The 26,252-nt window shown below is 37.3% G+C and overlaps 1 protein-coding gene across 2 annotated transcripts in view; it reads right to left on the bottom strand.

Annotated features, from left to right (window-relative positions):
• LOC107689788 (tetratricopeptide repeat protein 27-like) overlaps positions 1 to 26,252 on the bottom strand; it is an 84,572-nt gene that overhangs the window by 6,019 nt on the left and 52,301 nt on the right. For both annotated transcript variants that reach the window (XM_016487938.1, XM_016487939.1), the window contains 8 exons: positions 22,418 to 22,513; positions 17,026 to 17,148; positions 13,391 to 13,618; positions 11,925 to 12,023; positions 11,457 to 11,509; positions 8,707 to 8,872; positions 2,860 to 3,057; positions 1,815 to 1,926 (listed from right to left, as the gene is read on the bottom strand). In XM_016487938.1, the coding sequence (XP_016343424.1) occupies positions 1,815 to 1,926; positions 2,860 to 3,057; positions 8,707 to 8,872; positions 11,457 to 11,509; positions 11,925 to 12,023; positions 13,391 to 13,618; positions 17,026 to 17,148; positions 22,418 to 22,513 (1,075 nt within the window). The remainder of the gene's footprint in view (positions 1 to 1,814; positions 1,927 to 2,859; positions 3,058 to 8,706; positions 8,873 to 11,456; positions 11,510 to 11,924; positions 12,024 to 13,390; positions 13,619 to 17,025; positions 17,149 to 22,417; positions 22,514 to 26,252) is intronic.

The following is a 26,252-nucleotide window of genomic DNA, read 5'->3' as shown; positions in this document are numbered from 1 at the left end:
CCAAACACACACACACACACACACACACACACACACACACACACACACACACACACACACACACACACACAGCAGGCAAGTGGGAAGGGATGGAGGCGTGTGAAGGGTTCTGCTACATTTGCCAAGCCGCCCCCTTTATAAATCATTAAGTTCAACAACAAACAGCCTGCATACTCAAGGACAACAAGCTGATGGAGAGAGTGTGTGAGATGGAATAAGAGGAGAGACGCTAAAAAGATGGCAAACGAACATTTGAGCGAGACCATGTTTCGGTTAGACAAGCTAGTCCATGTTCAGTGCCAGATGAGCTGAGAATAACATGATGTGGCAGTCTGATTTTTAAAGTCCCCATGAAAACAAAATTGAAATTTTTGGCTTTTAGTATGAATATGTTAGCCTTAGTTATCTATAAGCTAATGTGCTCCAAAACGATGACAAAATTCGTATTTAGAAGATATAAGCATTCAAATCTTACACAGTCTCTCACTTCCAGCAATATGAATCAACGGTTTTGATGACATCACCCTTCACTTCAGCTTCTCATCAAACTTTTTGTAGTTATCTATAAGCTAATGTGCTCCAAAACGATGACAAAATTCGTATTTAGAAGATATAAGCATTCAAATCTTACACAGTCTCTCACTTCCAGCAATATGAATCAACGGTTTTGATGACATCACCCTGCACTTCAGCTTCTCATCAAACTTTCTGTCCAATCAAATGCTCTCTAGAATCTGAAATGTCCCGCCCCCTACACTATAAATAAACACTGAAACTGTGGCTGAAATAGGTCACTTGTTCACAGAATTAGTATTTTCTGTATGCTGAAATGCACGTAGTGCACAATATGGGGAGTAAGGAACGATTCAGACAGTGTAAATATGCTTTCCATTGGGACGAAAAAAGTCTGGTTTCGTGTTGTGTTGTGTACACGAACCGCCGCAGCGCACACACAGTCTGCGCCGGTCCAGAGACACAATATCACGGAGCGGCTCATATGCGCGAGTCGCACATACCACAAAATGTATCGGACCCAGTTGAATTCTACACAGAATGCTATATTTTATAGCGATTTGGATCAGATTAGGAGGAGAAACGGTTAGACAAACGGCACTAACAAGTAGAAGAGATAACACCGGTGCCCTACACCAACATAAATTACACAATTTTCAAACTACACATCCTCAGCATCATTATAATCACTGTTTTGCTTTAGTAACAGTTTCATATTGAATCTAAAGGGCTAATCTATTAGACTGGCTGTCATAAACTAAACACTATAAACGAAACGCTATTGGCTATTTAAAAAGGTCTTCCCGTTTCAGTTGAAATTACGTCACCACATAGCATAACGCTGCGTGTTTCAAGGCACTTCAGTAGACCTTTAAGACACAGAAATTCAGATAGTTAAAAACGGAGAAAGAATTGCTATTCAACCCAAAACCTGTGCTCTGTCCCTACTGATGTTTAATTCAACACACACTCACTGACCAAACCCTCAACATCCCTCCTAATGAGACACGCACACAGATGGACAGACAAAAGCAAACCCATCTGGTAAACACACACAGGCACACGTGCCCACACACACAAACAGAAGTCTGTCTCTGCTGGAGGTCAAACGGGTAAAAAGCTTGTTTGCCGTTCTTGCTCCTGCTCCTTGTTCTCAATCCATCAGCCCTTTCAGTCTCTCGCTACGTTCACGCGCTGTCACATTAGCCATGACAGAGTGACTCTCTGAATGAGTGCAGGACCACAATTCTATATGTTCCTCTCAAATGTCCTTGTGTGTATGTGTGTGTATAAAATCTCACCATTAGCCATATCTCTGGCACCTTTCACCACAGATCTGAAGTTGCCCATGTCTTTTTCCCAGCCAGCTGCCTGCGTCTCACACCGATGCGCTTTACTCAGAAACTGTAGTGCCTACAAACACACACATCAAAACGTAGTTAGACTTTGTGACCAAACCAGATGTAAGGTAGTAAAGCGACAACCAATAAAAGCTATGTCTTCCATGTAAAACTGAGTTTGTCAAGATTAGTTTGCGTTTGTAAATCACTATATTTTTATAGGTGCAGCACCATGCTACACTCTCAGAAAAAAAGGTACAAAAGCCGTCACTGGGGCGGTACCTTTTCAAAAGGTACACTTTTGTACCTTTTAGGTACTAATATGTACACTTTAGGTACTAATATGTACCTTTAAGGTACCAATATGGACTCTTTAGGTACAAAGGTGTGCCTTTTGAAAAGGTACCGGCCCCAGTGACAACTTTTGTACCTTTTTTTCTTAGAGTGTAGAAAGCCCACTGTGAAGTTTCAATGATGAAACTTTGTGCTCTTCAAGCTATATTGACATACGCATTCTATCCAAAAAGACTTACAGAGCATTCAAGATATATATTTTACCAGATGTCTTGGGGATCGAACCCATGAGTGCTTTACCTCTACACTGAAAAAATGTAATGTAGAAATAATTTTCACTCAGAAATGGCTAGTAGATTTCATAAACAATTAAAAAGAAACTGCAAATAACACATTGAATTAAATGATTTTTTAAGTAGAAACAACTGCAAAATAATTTTCTTGTAAACTATTAATCTTTGTTTTATTTGCAAATTTAAGTGAAAAAAAAACACAGTTTACAATCTACAAGTACTGACAAAAACTGTTAATCTAATATATTCATGATAAAATAGATTAGGGAGCAATATTTGCTTGAAAACCTTAGTCTGCTGTAGAAGAATCACAGGTGCTTCTTTTCTTGGATTAAGTTACTGAATGCAGAAAAATAATAATTCTAGGCACTTCTTATAACAAAAAACAAAACAAAACAAATCAACAAAACAAAACTCACCTTTTCGCTGTCTTCTACATTGTTGCTATGGCCATCGCCATAGAGACGAGCGTACTGCTTCCATATTTGGGCGTCTGTGCTACAACGGGCGGAGACTCGACCAAAAAGTTCCTGCAGTTTGGCTTTAAGATTGGAGGCCTGTTCGCCGCGGTGATCAGTCAGATTGTCCACTACCGCACGCACCAGGATTTCCAGCACCTGATGGGAAAAACAAAAGACAAAGAGAAATAAACTAAATGCTAAAGGATTTACCTTTTAGTAGGGTAAAACTGATGTTTAAACTCAAGAACCAATCATGAATATCCAATCTGAAAACTAATTTAGGGTTGACATTTACCCTCTGCTGAGCCTGATCCCAGCTCCTGACTTAACCTTAGCTATGAAGTCAAAACACAAATCCCTAAACTTGACCTCTGCATTCTTAGATGTTCCTGGCTTGTGCATCACTTTATTTTTAACTCTTTCTTACATTTATACTCTATGATGTTCCTTTTCTCTCTTAGTTTCCACCCTCTATTCCTTAACCTTTATTCTGTCCTGACCATGTGACAGCCCAAGCAGCTCTTTGCATCTTCAACACGCACACTCTCTCTCTACATGCCACCAACAGAGCTGGGATATTAGAGGCGCTGTTCTCACTCAACCACACAAACAAATGCAGACACTCCAGAGTCTGTACATGTGCCAGAGAAACCAGAACGAGCCAAAAAGTTCAGACTTGACCCTCTCTGTCTGGAGAAGTGTTTTTATGACTCTCTCTCTTACACTCACTCAGAAATTGCAGTTTATACCTGGATAGTAAGTAACTGCATTTTGATAAACTTTGAGGTTTGCCAAAAAAAAAACAAAAAAAAAACACAAACATAAAAAACGTGGTTATAAGTGTTGTTCATATGTGTTTTGACTCCGTTTACACTTGCATTTAGCGCGGTCTAACTCAGATCACCTGAAACAGATGTTAATACCAGAGTCTGTGAAGCCTTCAGTAAGGTGTGACTAGTCAGAAGTTTTCTGATTCCCTGGAGGGAAGCTGTTAAAAGTGTGTGTGTGTGTGCCACAGAGACAGAGAAGGCTTTCTCCTCAAACTAAAAAATCTAAACTAAGCACACCACACCCTTAAACTTCACTAAATTATCAGAATACTTGACCTGAATGCTGGGCTCCACATTCCTCTGTGTGTGTGTGTTTGCGGGGGGGGGGGCATTGCACAAAAAAAAAAAAAAAAATGTTTTGTTCTTATTATCAGTACTGAAAACAGTTGTGCTGTTGTGCATAATATTTTTGTGACTATGATACATTTTCTAAGATTCTTTGATGAATAGAAAGTTCAAAAGAAAAAAACATTTATTTGAAATACAAATATTTTGTAACAAATGTCTTTAAGGTCACTTTTGATCAATTTAATTCATCCTTGCTAAATAAAAGTATGATTTTATTTACATTCAATTATAAAAAAAAACTTTTGAATGGTAGTAGATTTTAACCTACAATTCTTTATTACTTTTTTATATTTTTGTACTCATTTCAATATCAGGAATTACGAGGTGGGCAATGTTCTTGATGCCTAATCATTATTTACAAAACTGGTTACTGCTATTAATGCAATTTGTATGCTTTATTGTGAAGTGTTTGCTAAGACCATAAAAGTAATACAAACACAACGGGGTTATGATTGACAGCTTCACCATGAGTAATGATGTCACATTCTAAGCATTCCAGAGCACTTCAGTTCACTTCATCAGCAGCTTTTTTTCCACAAGATGAAAGAGGGAAAACATACCCCAATTTACTTTACATGCTCCATTTATTTCCTCATGTGTGTGTGCTTGTGTGTAGCAGTAATAATGACGGCTCTTGAACAGACAGAGAAAGCAACAGACATGCAGCGATATGTGTGTGTAACTCAGCCAAGACTAATGCTCACACTTTAACTGCAAAGACTGATAGAAAGCAACTTCATCCGAGTAAACAGCCTCCACACAGATCAGTGTGTTTTTTATGTGGCTCTCATGACAGTGTGTCTGTGTGGTCACATCCTTCACGAAAGCATGAAATATACAGCACGCATTCCTGAAGTAAAAGTTCATCCTTCATCGCCTTTCTCTTTCCTTACAGCTATCACTTTTTCATCTCTCCTGATTCTTTCATTCACCTCTGGACCCCTTCCGGCTGCTCAGCAGATGAGCGCTGAGATCTTTGTCACCTAAGTCAGTGGTGTAATATCTGTAAGCTCTCCTCATACTTCCTCCAGAGGCTTTGCCTCTGAAATCTAATTTTTCACCCTAGAGATCCTGATAACCACATTTCTACCTCAAATTATTTGGTCATTGGCCATCATCTCAACACCACATGACAAATTCACTTTTGTATACAATTTGAACAAAAACATTTGTCATTGGATTAAATTTTTAAAAATAAAATGTTTTTTTTTAATAGAGATGATTATACTATCTATATACACACTACATTTCAACTTTTTTTTTTCTTTTTTATTTTTTAAGAAATTAACATTTTTATTCAGCAAGTATTAATGCAGCATTAAACTGATGAAAAGTGACAGCAAAGGCATTTATAATGATACAAAAGATTTATATTGGAAAAAAAAATGCTGTTCTTTTGAACTTCTATTCATCAAAGAACAATTCTAACAAATTAGAACGATTTCTGAAGGATCATGCTGAAAATTCAGCTTTGCCATCACAGGAATACATCCATTTTTAAAATATTTAAAAACAGAAAAAAGTTATTTTAATTGTAATAATATTTCACAGTAGTAAAGTTGTTAACTATTTTGATCAAATGAATGTTGCCTTAGTAAGCATGAGAGACCTAGGTAGCATTTTATTTACTAATTTATGCATTTTAGGGCAGGAAAACTTTTAGATATTGTGAGTTTGCTTTTTATTGCTCATGTTTAGATAACAAAATGTGTTATACATTAAATTGTATTATTTTTTTTAAAATTAAAACAACCCTATTTTTGCACCCATTAATCCATCAATTTTAAAATTATACACACTTTAAAAATCTAAAATAAAACTAATAACAAAATAGTCAGGATGGTATCTGTGACTGTCCACTGGTCATGTGGAACATGTGAAATGACTAAAAGGGCTAACTGGATAAGACTCCGCCCCCTCATGATGGGGGAAGTGATATGTTTAAGGGGAAATTTAATGGGTGTGTGGGTGTAATTCCTGCACGATCCCCTTACAGCGTGAAATTAAGGAGATTCCCAGGAGAAACGAGGGAATGAAGAATGGTACTGAGAGAGAGAGAGAGAGAGAGAGAGAGAGAGAGAGAAGAGGACACTTGATCCATCTTTTTTTTTATTTCGGGATGAGGAAGGATGGTCTCTCTTTTCTCTGTCTCTGTGGAATGTGAATTAATGGGTGGGATCAAAGACAGAGAGACTGGTCTTATGACTGTATACCAAGATGTCCGCACACAAGCACAGCATTTCCCTTATTAACAGTTGCTCTCATCTAATTTGCCACTAACACGCATCTGAAGGGTTTCTGTATGGAGAGAGAGATGATGAAGTGAGAAAAATTGAACAGTAGAGAGTGAGTGATGATTTTGAGTCCAGCCAAGCGCCCAGATCCCAATTACCGTCTGAAACTCTCACTGGGGCTGGAGGCGAATGCTAGCGATGACCTTTTCAACTTCTGTGCTTTCACATCAACAACTTTTAATTGATGAGCTACTAGCCGCTCACCAGACGTAAAGGAACAATCCGAAAAATTGAAAACTGGGGGGAAAAATGGGAAATGAAGTTAGAAGTGACAATGTAATGAGGGATAATGTATAGGTGTACAGCCTACTAATTTAAAACCTATCTAGAAGGCAAAGCGTTACAAAACATGGTTGTGTGCGTGAAAGCAGCTTTGGGATGCCATCATGAAATGGGAACATATCTGTGCCCCTGTGACCGTTAACCCCAACACTTCCAACATCTAAACATTTGTTTGCTCTTTAGAACATCAGCTTTTTTTGGAAGTTTTTTCCAAGTAAAATAAAAAAGTAATTGTGAAATAAAGTTTATAATAAAAACTCTGATCTAAATATATAATAAATAAGGGTGATCCTTTTTCCAACTCAGTGATTCTGGTCTTTCATTTTTTTTTCTGACATGTTGGTGTTATATCTTTCACTTGGATGCTATATAATTTATTTCAAGACTTTTCTACCCTGAAGTTCATTTTAACTTAAGATCCACCAATCAGCAAACACATCAGAATGAAAGAGATCAGCATGAAACATTGTGAATGATTTAATTAATATTAAATCTCTTCTTATATATATATATACTACCGTTCAAAAATCTGATTCCACAGGATGTCTCCTTTCAACATAATTGCTATGAATTAGAGGCTTCCTCCAGTAATATGCAGTTTCCTAGTGCATGTTTACACTAATTTTTCATTTTTTTGCTAAAACTAAAATAGAGTGCAAAACTCATTTGCCACTTGCTCAGACACAGCTAGAGTTTTCAGATATTTTGCACCATTCACAAAGTAGGAGGTGGGTGTTTAAAAATTAGAGATGCACAAAACAGCTTCTTTAAGGTGCAGCCATAATTCCTGGGAAAATAAAACATAATTAACTGCCACCATGGTGACCCCGGAGGGGTGCTCCTTTTTCCAACTCATTGATTCTGTTTTGTTTTTTTCCCCTGACATGTTGGTGTTACATCTTTCACTTGGATGTTATAAGTTGCACTGAGAAAATACAACTGGATAAAACAAAAACTGTGTCCGTCTTCCTTTCAGGCTGCAAAGCAACAAAATGTGATTATTTAAAGGGGGGTGATTCTTTTCTGTACCTACTGTAAAATCACAATTGCTAGAATTAGTTGTAAGGACGTTAAATCAAGTCACACTGCAAGAAATAAAACGTAAGAAATGTTTAAGAAATAAGAAGAACATTACATATTTTTATATATTTTTTAAATAAATGCTGTTCTTTTGAACTTGCTATTCATTAAAGATGAAAAAGTATCAATATTTCCACAAAGAAACTAGCAGCAATATTTTTAACATTGATAACAAGAAATGTTTAGAATTAGAATAATTTCTGAAGGATCAGAATGTAATATGAAAATTTATATATATATATATATATATATACAGTATATATATAGGCAGATGGATGAAGAGGCCAAAGCAGTAAGAAGCATCTGTGATGTCAGCTGAAAAAGAAACAAGAACAAGACATTTTCTTAAAGATTAAGGAGGTAAACAACTACCAGGCAATTTGACTACCAAATGATAAAACAAATGACGCATTTAATAGGATGTAGCAGCTGGTGCATCAACCAGCCACACACAAACGTGTCTAATGGCATAGAGCTTTAAGACGTGTGTTATAACAGCAGCGCTATTAGATCCACAGATGACAAAGGAGAAGTGTGATGGGGCCATGGATGCAGAGAGACATACGGGGTGTGTTTAAAACAGAGCTGTCTGGATGAAAGTGAGCAGGCAGAAGCCCATCTGTGGTAAGAATTACATTGCGAGTATGAATATATATTCATACATATTTGGGCAGATCAGGGTGAAATCATCTCTCTCTTCTCTCACACAAACATTCACTCATCAAATCTCACTTACACACACACACGGCCTCTCACACAACTGTTTCATCTGTGCGTGCAGTTGGGCAGCTGTTGAGCAGTGATGACAGCAGTACATGATACACAAATGAGACTCCAGCTGCTTTACACTGGTTACACAAGCCAGAAAAAAAAGTCGCTTAAAACACTTAATCTGATGAAAACATTCTGAAAATGTATGTAAAAAGAAAGAGTTTGGGGTTAACCTGAGAAAAACTGTGAGGCTGACTCACCTCCACATCCTTGTATTTGTCCTTGAGGTCCATGAGCCGATGGTAGGCTCTGATAGCCTCACTGAACTCGCCCAGGTCTACACACACAGCAATGAAATTCTCCCAGATCTGCCATCGCTCATAATTACACTTGAGCGCTTCCTGAAGGGTGCGGAATGCTTTCTCCCTACCACACACACACAAAACAGAAAGATCAGTGTGTTTAGCAGAACTACTGTTAACAGAAGTTGCTTGCTTGCTTGTGGATGTACTGTAGTATTAAATAGCGTATGGCTTAACATAGTAAAAACATAGTAAAAAAAGTAGTTTTATGTTCTCCCTTCCAAAAACTGGTTTTGGCAAACTTGCAGTTAGCATGTGGCAATTAATAATAGTTATCATACAGAAACCTAGTGAGCTGTCTACAAAGAGAGCATTTGAGGTAGAAAGGTTGTTCTAAAAAGTAGAGGTAGTCAGCATAATTACTGTACACTACCTCATGGTTGATTCCAGAGTCTGATGTTAGCATGTTGATAAAGTTAATGGTGCAATACTCTAAACAAAGATATACTCAGTTGAAAAAAAAAAAAACGTTAACTTTATAATAACTCAAAATCCAAAAGTAAAAGCGTGAAAGTGTGAAAAGGAAAGAAAGAGAAAGAATGAAAGATAGAAAAAGAAAGAACATAGAAAAAGCTAAAGAAATTGAAAGAACTAAAGAATGAAAAGAAAAAATATGTTTAGCAAAAATGAATTAAATAAAATAGCCAAACAGCAAATGAAGGGAAAAAGAGCAAAAGAACTGAAGAGAGGAAAAGAAACAATGAGCAAAAGAAATCAGAGCAAAAGAATGAGAGAAAGACTGAAAAGGGGCTAAAGAGAATGAAAGACTGAAAAAGTGAAAGAAAGAGAAAGAAAAACAGCGAAAGAATGCAGGAATAAGAATGAGCTAAAGAAAGAGAAATAAAGTGAAACTGATGGTGACGAAGCGAAATATCTAATGACAAAGAAAAGGGAAAGAAAGAGAAACTGGTGCAAGAAAGAGCTAAAGAAAGAGAAAGCGAAACAGCAAAAAAGAGCGACAAAGCAAAAGAGAAAGAAAGAGTGAAAGAATCAAAGAAAGTGATAAATATGGATGAAAGCGAAAGAAAAAGAGTGAAAAGAGAAAAAGAAATACAGCATGAAAGAGCAAAATTGTATTGGAGTACGTTTTACAAGAAAATACAATTTAAGTCCTACTACTTCAAAATTTCATGTTAATTTGATGTTACTTGATGTTTCATTGTAATTAATTGTGAAATTTACTAGCAACTTCTCAAAGAAAATTGTTTCTACACCAAATTGTTTTTAAGAGTACTGGATCATTAGCTTAGTAAAATGCTCCGATCAAACTACATGGAATCCACTGAGTTGAGTCTCCAGTGCACCTCGTGAGAAACGTTGTGTGGCACACAGATCACTAACAGAGCATTCCAAATCAATCACTTAGTATGAGCTTTCAGTTAGCACATCGCCTGTATAGGCTGCAGACAACAATACAGATCACAAGGTTTTGGAACAGATCTGATATTTTTGTAAGCGCTGTCAACAAAAGCCTATGACACAGGGCTCGACATGGGTTTCATTGTAACATCTAAAGCCTAGTTTCCTTTGAACACATGCAGGTGGGCGCACAATCTCTCCACACACACACACTTCCTCTGTTCTGGATGGTCCCTAGGAGCATTAATCAGGTTTTAATAGAAGATTCCAAAGACTCATCTCAGGGATGAGTGCACAGAGCTAATTGGACGAGGGGCAAAGGAGAGGAGGAATCCCTCAGGTACATGCCGTTACAGTGGTGTTCCAGGAAACATCTCTGGTCCTCACAGGAAATCAGCAAAAACCTCCAATCATGTCAAGCAACAAATGTCCTAACTGGCATTTAGCTTCCAAATCTGGTTAATATTGGCCAGTTGGTAGTGTGGTGAAGTGCTGGCTCCTGGGGTAGACACAGCAAGAGCCCGGAGGAGATTTATCTTTGCAATTACAGCTGCCAAAGTCATTCCTGCAGTAATTGAAAAGCAAGGAGGCCTCTGAGGGTCCCCAGCGGATGCAGGATGAAGGAAACAGAAAAGCAGCATAAATCAGGTCAACTGGAACCTGAATAGGGGCTTATCTACAGTTTTTACTTGGGTGAGAGATAAGTGTGTGAGAGCAGTGCTAGCTATTATTTAGAAATTCACACATACGTCAAGTAGTCCATCACACTCTATCATGGGATGGGAAAAAAGATCAATAGAAGCAGTACTAATGTATCTATATACACTACAGTTAAAAAGTTTGGAGATTTTTTAAAATGTTTTTAAAAGAAGTTTCTGAAACTCACCATTTATTTGATCAAAAATAAAGTAAAAGCAGTAAAACTGTGAAATATTACAACTGTAATATTGTGATTTGTTCCTGTAATGGCAAAGCTGAATTTACAGCAGCCATTGCTCCAGTCTTCAGTGTCACATGATCCCTCATGCATCCTTGCTGAATTAAATTTATTTCCAAAAGAATCTTATTGACCCTAAACTTTTGAATGGCATTGTATGCCCCCCCTGCTGCCTTTGAAATCATAGCCCATCCAAAATACTGAAGGAAAGCTTAACTGGCTGCTTATTACTGTCTTTATTCCAAATACCACTGTTGAACAAAAAAATAAATGCTCTTAACGGATTAAAACACCAGCAAAACAAAGCTTTGTTGATGTAGCCTTTACTCTTAGCGCTTACACATATACTCACTTCATTCTCAGTTTGATGTAGGCCGTGGAGAGGTTGTTCCATGCTTCTGAATTCTAAATGGAGGAGAGTAACGATCAGAGTCAGGTCCACGGGTGAAAGTAATTTGTCAAAATAAATCATTATAAATAACTAAGAAACCAGACATCTACAGAATATTTCCTAATAGCTTGTTTACTCGTTTCCTGGATGGAGTATTAAGCCTGCCTCTTGACTACATTTGAATTTTAAGTACACCATTAGGAGTATAAGAGGCTCCTGTACTACATATAATGGTCTGTGCTTTTTTATAGATGCATAAAAGCGAATAGAAGCCTGTAAGAACAAAAACAGGGAGGCATTCGCAGACACAATCAATTGATTACGTTAAGACATAAATCATATGACAGCACAAGTACTGAACAACTAAGCACAAGCCCTTTCTTTATGATCATATGACACTGATCTCCTTACAAGGACCGTGTGACTTACATCTGGTTCCAGTCCAACGCATCTCTGAAAAGCTTTGGCGGCCCCTTCGTAGCCTTCCAGTGAAAAATACGCACAGCCCAGAGAGAACCACACACCCAACTGTGGAGATAAAAGACGGGAGAATGATGGAGTATTACTGACAAGGGCAAAAAGAAAATTGGGGAGACTTCAAGTGCTTCACTCGTCTTTTAAAGGTGTTATTCAGCCCTAAAAATTAATGATGTCTTTTGAACCCATGAACCTCAAGGAATCTGTCTCTTTCATATGTTTTAAATCAGTTTCTTTTCCCGAGTGCTCATCTTTGTATCTCTCTGGCACTCGTCTGTCTTTACTTCCATTTCTAGGCCTAAAGGCAGCATTGGCTCGGCCAGGCCCTGCGGCAGCACTGCGAGGAGGTGTTAAAGATCAAGCTGGGGTCATCAATGAGTCCCTCAGGAAAATTACTCTGTCTTCTTGCTGCCTGTGCTTCTGCATTATGGATGAAGGGAGGAATGAAAAATGAGTGTGTGGGGGGCTGTGCACCTTTTTGGTTCTGTGGTGAATGAACCTGATGCCACTTCATCCACACACTGCTGTCTCGCTGTTTTCCACTGTACTTCAGTGTTTCTCATGTTCTCTATCAGCACTCTGCCAATCTTCTCGATACAGTGCATCCATCCTTGTGATCTTCTAGAGCTTGTGCATGTGTGGTGAACATGAAAACGTAAGTTCACAAACACTGTGTTTGTAGAGACTAAGGGTTCGTTCACACTGAACGCATTTTTGTATTCCACTGTGTTGCTTTTCTATTATTTTCTACATAAAAATGACTAATATTTTAGACTGTTGGGCATGTGTCCCGCTCCCATTACACTGTTTACAACTACAATCTTGTTTCTATATAAAAGTGTTGCGTTGCACAGCAGCTCCAGCAACTTTATTGCCCGTTCATATAAAATACAATTATATTTACAGATATCATGTGAATTTCATGGCTATTTATTGTATTAAATAATGGTTGACCATTATTGTAGAAGCACCATAAAAATACTGAATCAAATTACTATGAAAGTTAAAAGATGTTCTCGTAATTTAATACTCAAACTACAGCCATTTTATTACCCCTGTCTATTTAAAATAAAATGCTATCGAATTATTTTCAAATACCACATGTGAACTGATTTTTGATAGTTGCATCAAAAGCAGGCTATGACTGTAATCAGACATTTAAATGACACTGGATGTAAATTGGATGTATGATGCTTTTAAAACTTGAGAGATTTTTTTTTATTCATGTTGCAACAGTAATGCCATCATTCGGCTCTCAAGGCAAAGGAACACTGGCCAGTACAGACAAAAGTTTGTAGAATACCCTGCATACACCTAAATCATTTCAGTAATAAAGGGGTATGGGTGGTTAATGTCTATCAGCATTTACAGGATGCTTGGGTAAGGACTATAAAGCTACGCACAAGTGCACGGCATACCTGCATGGAGTTGATTCGCAGCGAGCGTTCGAAACATTCCACGCACTGCTGGAATTCTTTGTGGCGCAGATGATGCAGAGCTTTTGACCTTTGGGCACGTGCACTGCGGTGTTTGGAAAGCTCCCATGCTCGGTCATAATACTCTGGATCCTTCAGCACGTCACCTAACAGACAGTAAAGAGATGGCGTCTCCTTTTTCTCCAGCTCACGCCTCAAAATCTCCTCCGCCTGAGAGAAAAGAAGGTACCACCAGATTGAAACAAACTTTGACAGTTTTAATCCTCATATTGGAAAATATGCACATGGTCTGAAGTATGTGGAGACCTTTTTTTTTTTTTTTTAAATATTGGGTTTGTCTAGGCCCCTTAATTCCAGTTAATATGCCACTTTATATAAAAACATTCTAGGGAATTATGTGCTGAAACTTTGTTTCGGGAGGGTCTTTTTTAATCCAGAATGACATGCAAAGAAATTTACTCAATCCTTGCTTGAAAGAACTGGACTGTCCTGCACAAAGCTGGACCTAAACCCCACTGAACACCTTTGGGATGAATTGGATCATTCAGATAATTTTGTGTCCGAATAGGAGCGACTTTCCCAAAAACTACTGTAAAATCTTTACAGAAGAATGAAAGCTGTTAAAGAGGACCAACTCTTGATTAATGCCAATGGTTTTGAAATTGGGTGTGGTGTGTGGATGTCCACATATTTTTGGCCATATAGTGCGTAGATTAAACTAATGACATAGGTATGCTGTTACATTCTTTTTATATTATTAAAAACCACACTACTAAAACGATTCCTAAAAAAGAAATTTAAAAAATCACTTCTAGAAACAGCAAGGGTCCAAAATCAATAAAACTGAAATAAAACATTTAACAAAACTACGCAAAAAGCAAATAAATAAATTCATACATAAAATAAAAAATAAGATTAGTAGATTATTTTCTACTCATTTCAAATGAGGTTTGCATTTTTTTGCTAACTCTGCAATATTTAAATTGTCTAAATATTGATTTGATAAATGACTAGTGTTTTCTAGCAATAAACATTTAAAAGACGTCAAAATTAAGTAGATAAAAGCCACAAAGATCCCAAATAAAACAGAGAAGACCGGAAACTATTTTGGGAGAGGGGTTGAAAACAGGACTGAGTCAGACTAAAACCTTCATCTATAACATGAGAAACAAGGACCAACACATCTTCAGTATGTGTGGCCACAAACCCTTATGAACATGAGAACTTGACATGGTAGGGCTCACCAGTACTACGCTACAGCCAAGAACAGCTTCTCTAAATGTAAAAGCCCATGAACTCTTTGTTTAAATCTAGCTGGCGAAATTCTGCTGCCATTAACACATACTCTTACAATCACTGTGAATGTGGCTTCACTCTGAAATACACTGGATGCTGGGCTATATTACAGTGCATCTCTCATCGGCGCCTGCCCTTCCACCCCTGCTGGTATTCATGGGAATGGATGGATAATTGGCTTTTTGCAAACGCTCAGAACTAAAGCCGTAGTGGGAGAGAGGGGGTGGGCGGCAATAAAATTCTCAGTGCTTGCCCAGCACTTCTATTTGGGTGCTTATTTATTTTCGTGGGTACACATAATTTGAGAAGTGGGAACAATATCTCTTCGTACTCCACACAGTTGTTACATAAAAAAAGAAAGCTCAAAACCTGAAGGCCCAGACACAGGATGAATAAGCTATTTACTCGGGTAAAAAAAAAAAAAAGTCTCATATTTCTGTTCTATAAGAGCAACACTGATAAGAGAAGGTAATACAGGAGAGAAAGAGAACCCCATGGTCTGACAGCACCTGAATGCTCCTTTGTTCCTCATGGCCGTTATAAACTGCACATTTCACATTGCCTACAAACAACAAGGTGCCATTGGAGCCGACCAAGGTTTGTGTAGCCCAGTCAGGCTGCAGTTTCCTCTGATGGATCTCATGACTGCCAACAACACAAATGGATGCTAATTGGGGGCTAGGTTATCAGTTTCAATGCAAATAACAGGTTGGAAATTTTAGAAAGGAAACTGAAAAATTCTGTATGTTTACTATGGTAAATTCTCTGGACTTAACTGCAAGAAACCCCAAACCCTTTAGTTAAAGCAGTAAACCTTTAGTTCTAATGTAAAGTGTTTTGTTACCAACTGTTTTCTTAACTTAGAATGACAAATGCACTTTCTACGGAATAGGGAAAACTAAAGTCCTGGGGGGAAAAATGTTTTCAATAAAAGGTCATGAAAAACTCTTCACCTTTGTAAAATATTCATCTTCAACATCAGGAGGTCAAACTAAATTTTATATATATTATATATAGCTGCTTTATCTTCTGTTCATATGAGATCTGGATTTTTTGCAATCCCATTATCAATTAAATAGACAATTTATAAAATAATTTAAAAAAATTGCAGAAACATCAAATTAGTAAAAAAAAAAATTTTGTACTACAAATTCACATTAGATAATAGTCATCTGACAGCAATCACTGCAAAAGAATTTGATTTACTGTCTTATATACTAATTAAAAAGGTAAAATGATAATAATGTAATTTAAAATAAAGTAAAAGTAGTGGGATACCAAAGTATTAATGGAAAGAGCTTTTACACAGTAAATTCCAACAGTAATCTGCAATAACTGATGCGAGCTTTCATGGGACAATAAATTGAACTCAAATCAAATAAACATCAGTACACGTCCCTCGTGCTCTGAAGATGTTCACTCATTAAATGAACACAGAATCGCATGGATTAATCCATCAGCAAAACTCAAAGCAACAAAACATTTCTTCCCACTCCAGTCTTGCTGATTTGTGTATGCACCGTTTTCTCACCTCACTTTCTCTCTGCTTCACATATTTCACTGATTTTCTAATTTCTTTCCTTTCATATGAAGCATCACTCCCTTTCGCCCGTATCGGTATTTTGTCTTTTACTTTCTTTTCTACGCATACCTGCAGTTTATGGCTTTAAGCTTTAATAAGAGTGCAGGGAAAAGTAGATAGAGGGAAACAGGGAGAGAAAGAAAGTGAGAGTCAGTATATCAGGTACTACAGTGGAGTGGATGTCAGTACATTTTTATAATATTACAGCTCAGATTGGGGGTGATTGGCTGGTTTTATTGACCTCAGATGTACCCTATAATCTGATTGGCACACAAAGAGGACGGTAACTTAATAAAGCTGTGAAATGGCTCCCAGAAATGTGCACTAACACACACAGCGAGAGAGATGTGTTGTTAGAGCATGCTGACAGGAGCTCATATAGAAAGGAAAGAAGAAGAGAGCAGGAGGAGAGATAGAGAGGATAAAGGGACGAGATAGATATGGCAAGAGGTAAAAGTAGCAATCAATCCCTCTTCAAGATCTTAAACAGAAGTCACTTTCTCTTATCCCAACTTAATATGCAGAGACTACTATGAGCAAGTCATTTGTAGGTCGATTTCCCTGAAGAGTAAACACTGTAAGGCTATTAAAACAATGATCTGTTTGTTTGAACATATCGTCCAACCCAACAGCAATACTGGCTCAACCAATGGCATGAATTTAGGGAAGTACTATTCATTTAAACTGATACTTAACTGGTTTGAAGTTTTCTTTAACAAAACATATGTGAGTAGCATACCTTGCCGTGCTGTCCCATCCTCTCCAGGCAGACAACTGCATCCTCCCAGAGTTCCAGTCGTTCATAGATTAGCAGCGCAGAACTTGTCAGGCCCAAATCAGTCAACAGACTCGCCAACTGCCTCTAAACACACACATACACACAAACAGCGAGCCAAGATCAGTCAACATGGCCCACCTTCCTCTAAATACAGACAGTATGTGGGAGGCACTCAAAAATATATATCTTTAGCATGTGTACAGAGCCAAAAATAAACCAATAAACCGGCTGCGTTCAGTGATTTGCAGTTCACTTTGGTTTATTTTGGTACTTTATTTTGGCACTTTACAGATATTACCAGGGGCGTCATTAAGCCATTTTATTTGAGGGTGCAACAGAAGCAGTTACCCCCTCCTGGCTCACTTTGTGACCTATCTGAAGGCACAATTACATTACGTTACATTAATTAATTAATTTATTTATTTTTTACAGATTTATATTTAGCGTGAATCGGGTTCAAATCACGACCTGGGATACATTATTTAAGATACATTGTTGAGAGATACATTATTTGATACATTACCTGAATTTTTCAAATGAATTTACTTCTAAAAGTATATATACTACTCAGAAAAAGTTAGGGATATTCGACTTTCGGGTGAAATTTATGGAAAATGTAAAAAGTTCATGCTACAGTGATATTATATCATGAAAGTAGGGCATTTAAGTAGAAACATGCAATGGTAAATTCTTCATTTCAAACAATTGATTGAAACAAAAGCTAACAACAGCGGTGGGTATACCACAACAAAAAATTTCAATGTCTCAATAACTTGTCATGTGTCCTTGAGCATTAATTACAGCTTGACAACGACATCTCATGCTGTTCACAAGTCGTCTTATTGTCTGCCGAGCCATAGCATTCAACTCTTCTTGAAGGGCTGCCCTTAGGTCATTGAGGTTCTGGGGTGCAGGGTTACGACCCTCTACACAACGACTCAACTGATCCCATAGGTTTTCTATGGGGTTCAGGTCTGGAGAAAGTGCAGGCCACTCCATTTGAGGATCCATGAAGATGAAATCAGGCCCGTGTTGCTCATGCAGAGGCACAATGACTGGAATAATGATATATATATATATGATGGTAGTATTGGCTTGTCACAGTACCATTCACAAGGTGTAGGGCAGTTCTGTATTCACTAGACACACCTGTCCAGACAGGCTCGTCTGGTGACAACAGTGGCTGATGCATAGCGTTCTCCTGGATGACTCCAACAGCTTTGGCAGCCATCATTTCTGCTTAATGGTAACCAACTTTCATCAGAGAACAGCACTGAGGCCCACTGGCTCCTCATCCAGCACAAATGCTCCCTGGCCCATGCAAGGCGATGATGCCTGTGTGCCTGGTGGTGTGGTCAGGTACCCTTGCAGGTCGTCTAGCACGCAGACCATGCTGATTTAAGCAGTTTCGAATGGTCTGACATGACACTCGGATGCCTCTCACCTCCCTTAAGTGTGCCTGGAGTTGAGTGGCATTCAACACCCGGTTCCGCAGGGCACTGTTCATAATGAAGCGGTCATCAGCATGGGATGTGGCCAAAGGACATCCACTTCTATGACTTTCTGTGACTCTTCCAGTCTCTCTCTGTTTCTGTTGCAACCTGCTGATGACACTCTGTGACACTCTAAGCTCAGTGGCAACTTCCCTCTGAGAACATCCCATTTGAAACCTCGCAATGGCCAGGTACTGTTGATCAATTGTTAGGTGTCGTCTTGGTCTCATGATATCAAAATGTGAACAGCATGATGAAGAGGACTGTTTAAATACAAACTGTCACTGAACCAGAACATTTAGTGGTCGATTCATGGATCAGACTTGATCAGAAAAACACTTGTGATTTTTGCAGTTAATCACCTTGTTAGAGAATAGCATGTTATGCAATAAGTACTGAAACATGTGCATTCAAAAGTTTAGAGAAGGTCAAATTAAGTTCACCTGTAAAGGTTATAGTGCATTTTAGGTGCATTCTGAAATTTCACCCGAAAGTCGAATATCCCTAACTTTTTGTGAGTAGTGTATATTATATGCAAAAGAGCAGTTTTGACATCTTGTTTCACAGAAAAAAAGTGACGAGTTTAGAGTGGCATTAAGAGTGGATACATGACAATTTTCATTTAAAAAAATTATGAAATAATTGGACAGTGTTTTAAACAAAACACCTTAAATTAAATGAAATAAAACTAAAATAAAATAAAAGATCCCTCTAGATGTCACCTACACTTCTCTACACCTTACCAAGGATATACACTGCCCCCCCTCCCCCTCTCATTTTCTGTCCGTTTTCTCTCTCTCTCACCCTCTTTCTGAAAGGATGCATTGCGCGGACGGCCATCTATCTCCACAATGTCATGCTTCACAGTCAGAGCTATATATACATCTGTGCTATTAATGACCCTCGTCTGTCTCTGATGAATGCTACTGGTTAAACGTGTGTTTACACTCTTTCAACTCTTTCTGTCATTCACAGATCATTTAAGAACAGATGGATGAAGTGCCAAAAAGGATGAAGAGTCGTAGGCTGTGTCCACTGTAAGTCTGTGTATTTCTGATAATAAATATACAGAGATGTGCTCCGCCCCCACTGGAGATCATCTACTGAAGTTTTTGATGCTGATTTATAAATCTGCTGTATTTGTGGAGAGTATAATCACACTGAACCAACATCACCCTCGACCTCGAATATCAGCGAGACATCACAGACACGTAGCTGCAAGCGGTTCAGCGGCAGGAAATGCTCAATTCCTGCTCAATTTCTCCTTCACCTTTCGGTCCTATGACAAACCTTCCCCCGCCTCCTCACCCGCCTTCAGTGGCATATCACGTCCCACAGGCATTATGGGTAGTACCTATAAACCTAGATATATATACACACCAGTGAGGCTGCCAGTGATCATGTGACCTATCAGCCAGGAGACAAAACATGATGCTACTAACTAATACAGAGAAAGAGAGAGAAACACAAACACACACACAGAGCTCTGCTCAGTATAAACACTTTCAGTCTTATTTTTCTTTATTCATCTTAAGTTTATTTCTTATTTATTTGTTCAATTAATGTTACATGTTTTAATATATAATTTATTTTTAAATGTTAATTGTAGTACTCTGTTTCATTTTATCTACCCATGACAATTAAACACCTTTACTTTAAACTACACATTAAACTTAAGAACACATATATATATATATATATATATATATAAAAATAAATCGATGAATGCACTTTTGGAAGTTGAATGTAAGGGAAATGTCATTTTGGAATTTCTGTGGTTTAATGTGATTTTGTTGTTCATGTATGTTCATGATGAAATTTTCTTTTATTGTTGTAATTAATTTATAGCATTAACAAGATGACCCGTTGAATTCTTTTTGGAGCTATGACTGATTGAATGTATTTTTAGTCCAGTGCCTGCATATAAGATTAGTATTGACCAAGTTCAGAGGCTGTCATATGTGTATGTCTATGTTGTGTATTTTCAACAGTTTCAATATGAAAAATAACTTTTATATTGATTCAATGGATTTATTGCATTATGGGAAAAAAATAATACAATTTTATAATAAATCTTTGAAAATCAAAATCTGGATTTGAATGTTTTATGTTATTATAACCTAAATATGCTATGTGAAAGTTTGAAACAGAAAATAGTGGTTTTCATCTTGCCACTTTCTTGGTAAAGAAAACACATTTTACTCAAATTAATCAAAATGGATTTATAGCATTTTGGAACTATATATATATATATATATATATATATATATATATAGTTACACACACACAACATTATATTTTGATATATATAACTTTATCGAATATCTTCTTTCCATTTAATAAGGTACTACTGCTACTACAGATTAAATTATTTACATTTTATTTTACTTTGAACTACTGTTATTTTATTTTATTCACACTGCTATTTTAATTTATCGTTCAATTTTACGACAGCAAATACAAACGCACAGTTTTTGTCTCGACAATAAAACACTAAATTTGAAAAAGTGACATACAGAGAGAGAATAAAAGTAAAAGTGACAGAGAAAGAAAGGCTTTGGGAGCCAATCTGTGCAACTTTTCTATCTTTTCATTTCCTCATTCATTTCATCTCCAACAAAACTGCCACAGTGAACGCTTTTCTGATTCATGCACATGCCAAAATGATTCAGTCTGAAAGCAAATCCAACAATTTCTGAAATCTGTTCCCAAAAAAACAAACAAAAAAACTCTTTATGCCCTCCAACGCTCTGCCGTCTCTTTACCCGACAGAAACACACACTTTTCTCTGGCTGCATGCTGCTCTTGTCTCTCTCTCTCGCTAGCAGTTTTGCAGCATTCTATTCCCCTGCCAGCAATAGAAGCGACTTCAATTCCAGCTTTATTGCTTTTCACTGTTATTACACAGAGTGTGAGCAATGTCATCCACAGGACTGATCACATCAGCCCTCCCTTTCTTTTCATCTATCTATCCATCCCTCCCTCCACCACTCACTCTCTTTTTCTATTCAGTTATTTCACTCCTTTTCTTTCGAAACCCTTCATCCATGCTGACCTGTTACAATTTGCCGTTCTCCTCCATACATCTTTTTTTTCTGATTTATTCACTTGTTTAACAACCTCTCTTTTCAGAAAACATTTGTATGCTTCACATTAGTTGCATTATTGCCCAATCAGGCAGGAATGGAGAGTTTAATGTTGCTCTATTACCTGACAAACACTGTCAAAATGAACTCATTGTCTCATATTCCTGGATGCCCTCACCGTGTACAGGAAATGAATTTCATATTCTATCTGCCAAAGTTCTTTTTGACGCGACACTGGCTGTATAACCCAGCTGTTGTGTTTACAGAAATGGGTTTCTGAGAAGTAGATAGATAAGTAACGGCTGCCTACGCTCATTTGAGGTGATTAGCTCAATGCACTTGTGCATCTGGTAATGACAGAAAATATGCAAGCTAATCAATTTAGGCACCAACAAATGAGTCAATAATTTCAGTTTCAAATTAACTCAGTTAATCTGGCTTTATAATATCTGAATTATCCCCTACATAAATTCAGACATAATGAAGATGAGAAAAAAAAAAAAACTCAATCAAGGGTAAAATGGGTTCCCAGACCAAAGTTCTTTTATGCATTTTTAAGCGCACACAGATCATGATCAGCTACACAGAGTTTCGTTTAAGCGTTCATTCATTCATTCACTCATTCATTCATTTGTAGGGTTTATGGAGATAATCCCTAGTTAAATGTGTGTGCATGCCATAAAAGGGAAGAGTTTTAAGAACATGAGTGTTTCGAAAGCATGATCATTTTGAGAAACCAGAAGATTTATATACACAAACAGGAATTCAGTTCACCTGTAGGTCCCAGAGATGAGGTGCCCGGCAGGTGTAGAACATCTTGAGTCTCTCAGTGACGGGACAGTTCTTCTCACTAAAGAAATCCACCAAGGTCTGAAAGAGAACAAAGTGACGTTTAGAACACTTCCAGTCTAATTTTTCAACCATTACTGCTTTCTCCAATGACATTTTTCTCTTCTGCCATTGCGATTATGGTGAAATAACGCAGATTTTCCTCAGAATTCGCTACAAGAAAACAAGGTAGTTCATAGAACTGAGCAGCCATGAGCAAGGATTTCAAATCATGAACTTCCGGAGAAACAACAGCCGAGCAGCACTCTCCAAGTATTACAGACCTCCATGGAACATAAAGACATTAATATAAAGAGCATTTTAATGCGCTTAAGGTTTGGTGATATGTGATATGTGATCATGTTAAAAACACCCCTAAGCAAATAATATGCATTGCGGTGCAAACAATTTAAAAACTATTCCAGTGACTCAACCATTCACATTAAGACCTAAATATATTTTCCAATCAGTAACAAGAAGATGGAAAAAAGTGACTGAGATGCATAAAATAAAAAAAATGACAAATTCCAAGAATGACGGCAATAACAAATAGATGTGCCAGCACATGCCAAAATTACAGCATCTTTATTCAATTTTTTTATGAGATCCCTCTCTGCTCTCCATGGAGAAACGCTACAGGGTTTGACTGCTGCGTAAACTCAGTTAAAGCATGTGCAGGCCTGCTGTTTGAGACTCTAGTAAAAAGATCAACACTCATTCTGTTCACAAACCATATTTCAACATTTCAAAAAGCAATAAGACAAAACACAATAACACAACGCAGCTGCTTACGACATGCAAACAAGGCCGCAACCACAAATTAGAAGCATCGTTGCCTGAAAATAACAGAGAGAGCACAAAATGTTGTTTTAGGTCATTACCCTACAAATTTTTGATTGACACCCCCAACTGTCAATCATTATGAACATATGGACTGCAAGCAGAACTAAAATGAAGAGAAGACAGGAAAATTGTGCCATACTGTACCAGCTTGAATATCTCCCCCCAGGATGCTGTAAATAACTTCATGTGGAACTGATGTCTGCAACATTTGAGTTCCAGAACATTTCAAAATCAAGCTAAAGAAAATAAATGCTACATATTCCACAAAATGCATTTTGTGAACTGACAACTAAATGCAATAAAGAGGTAATTTTCCAGCTCCAGTTGGGGGTTCACTTTGGAAGAAATTCATCTGGAAATAAAACTTCCGACTGAGTAGATACGATCAGTTTCTATGGAGGATGGCAAAGCTCATCTGTGGGTAGCAGATAACTAATTACTTAGCATTTTCATGGCTGGAAAATGCCTCAAATATATAAGTGCTAATCTACCGATCAGGAAGGGTTGAGGGAGCAGCTGAGAAATTAATTCCGATGTGGAAGAGCACCACGACCGCCCAGTAAACACACGCATATCACCGTGACGTCTATTAGACAGTGCATCATCTTTAAGCATTACAATAATTTTTTTAACAATTTTTGTGCACATAACATCTGATGTAGCTTTGAAAATTTAAATATTTGAAATAAATATTTCTCTCAAATGAAAAATATTTATTTTACATCAAGATGTTTTAAGCCAATATGCTGTTATTCGATATCTAAGAAGATATACAAATATTATTAAAATATATAAATTACATATCAATTCTATCATAATTTTCACTGAAGTAATTAAACCAGTACATTTGAATCTAAAATCCAAGAGTGTGCTTTTAAGGTGTACCCAGTATTTCTTTTATTAAAGAAAGAACAATCAACTAAAAAGCATCTTTGACGACTTATAAAACCATTAATCAGTTGTCAGTCAAAATAAGTAATGCACCGCATGCAAACAGTGCCTGAAAACTGAAACACAGTAATAACTAACAGAGTTATTGAAACATGCCACTGAAATTGTGGATAAAGGTACAGATTTAGGTATACATCTTCCATTGATTTTATGTAACGGAAAACTCAAAAATGACACTGCAATGACTAACAAAGTTATACTTGAGCTCTCTCTGCTCACGCCTTTTACAAAATGGGCCAAAGGAAACTCCCCCACAGTTGACAATTTGGCAGTTTAGTTTGGATTACATGTAAACCTTTCCATGGAGGAACTCCAAGAGCCAAATACTGCGGCAGGAGGAAATGACATCACTGAGCACACTTCATGACTCAGCATACTTTAAGAGAGCAGGACAAGAATAGCCCCTATGGAAACTCAAAATTCATTCACAGCAATTTAAATGCAATCTAGCATTAAAGTAGAAGAACCATAACTGCTTTAGCACTTTGTATTAGTAAAACTAGGCTAGTAGTACTTTTTAAAGACCTAACTAAAATCAAAAGTAGAGTTATGAGGCTTTCTGGTTCATGAGATCATCCATATGCTAGTGTATACAACAATATAACAACATATAACATAACAAAACATAACATAACATAACATAAAACATAACGTAACATAAAACAACAAAACATAACATATAACATATAACATAACATATCATGTATCATATCAAATATGATGTAACATAACATATATTTTGGGAGGTACACTGGACAATTCCTGATCATAGTCAAACTAAAAACAGACTTTCATGGAAGTTTAGTTTAAAACTGGGCTGGTTCACTGAGAAAAAGGAAGCTAAAATTGATTAAGATGATGAAAATACTTTATGTCTAGTCAGAGTCACTTACTTGTCATACATCTATACATGCAGTGTGCATCTGTTGTAGATTTAAATATGTATATATATATATATACACGTATATTAAAAACATATCTCCAGTGAATTACTTCAAGACAAAACTGTTTTTCTGCTCCAAAAATACGCAATGAAGTCTTTTTTTTTTTTCCAACGTTGCCACGAGAAGCCTAAATCCATACCAAAGACCCAAGCTTCCAACTTCTATTTCAGGGATATTATTGATTAAGCACTGAAATTGAATATTACGTTCAGAGAAATCTACTTCATCCAGTGCCTGATCGGAGTAAATGAAAAATAAGAGGGTGGCAGCCGATAGCGTGTGGTGTAAGCCCCGCACATGCAAATTGTGCAGTCACAAAGAGCACCTCTAATCCAACAATGCACCAGACGCTGCCATTCTGAATATACAATGGGAATAAAAAGTTTTCTGAAGTTCTGGCCCACTCCGTGGCCTAGATACCGGCGGCTCTAAACTGTGAGAAAAATGCAGAGCACATAGGCGAAGTGCCTCTCTGCCATTTCTGAATACATACTCTGCACTCTTGATCTCAGAAGAAAGGCCAGAGGAGGCAGAGGAAATTAAGTTTGTCAAGTACCGCAGTGAAACTCGAACCGCAGCGAGACAGAGGAGATAAGAGTCTCTGCAATATTCACAGAATGTCACGACTGTTCAGGGTGGAAACAAAAATCTTTCTGGATTGATTACATTATCTGTGAAGTTGATGAGTATTTATGAATGATTGTGTAAAAATGTTCAGTATGTTCCTGGAATTCACTCAATCAAGAACAAGAATTTCAGCCATTAACGGAGGCCTGTGTCAGCAGACAAGTAGATGATTCATTTAATTAAAAGGAATCCAAACAGCTAAACATGCAATAAAATTGCCTGAAAAATGCCTTTATCAATCAAGGAGTTTGTAAGTCAAACTCTATAGCGCCACCATCACCACAAAATTAGAAACATTTACAGTTTCATCAGAATCTAAACAAAATGACTGCAAACAGTCGCCGATGCTTAAGGCAACACACAATATTAAGAACAAAGCCTATGTAAACTTTCGTAGGGCGCAATTTGTACAAATC

Source organism: Sinocyclocheilus anshuiensis, unplaced genomic scaffold, assembly GCF_001515605.1.
Source record: "Sinocyclocheilus anshuiensis isolate Anshui unplaced genomic scaffold, SAMN03320099.WGS_v1.1 scaffold918, whole genome shotgun sequence".
Lineage (NCBI taxonomy): Eukaryota > Metazoa > Chordata > Actinopteri > Cypriniformes > Cyprinidae > Sinocyclocheilus > Sinocyclocheilus anshuiensis.
This window is presented reverse-complemented; position numbering and strand designations above follow the sequence as displayed.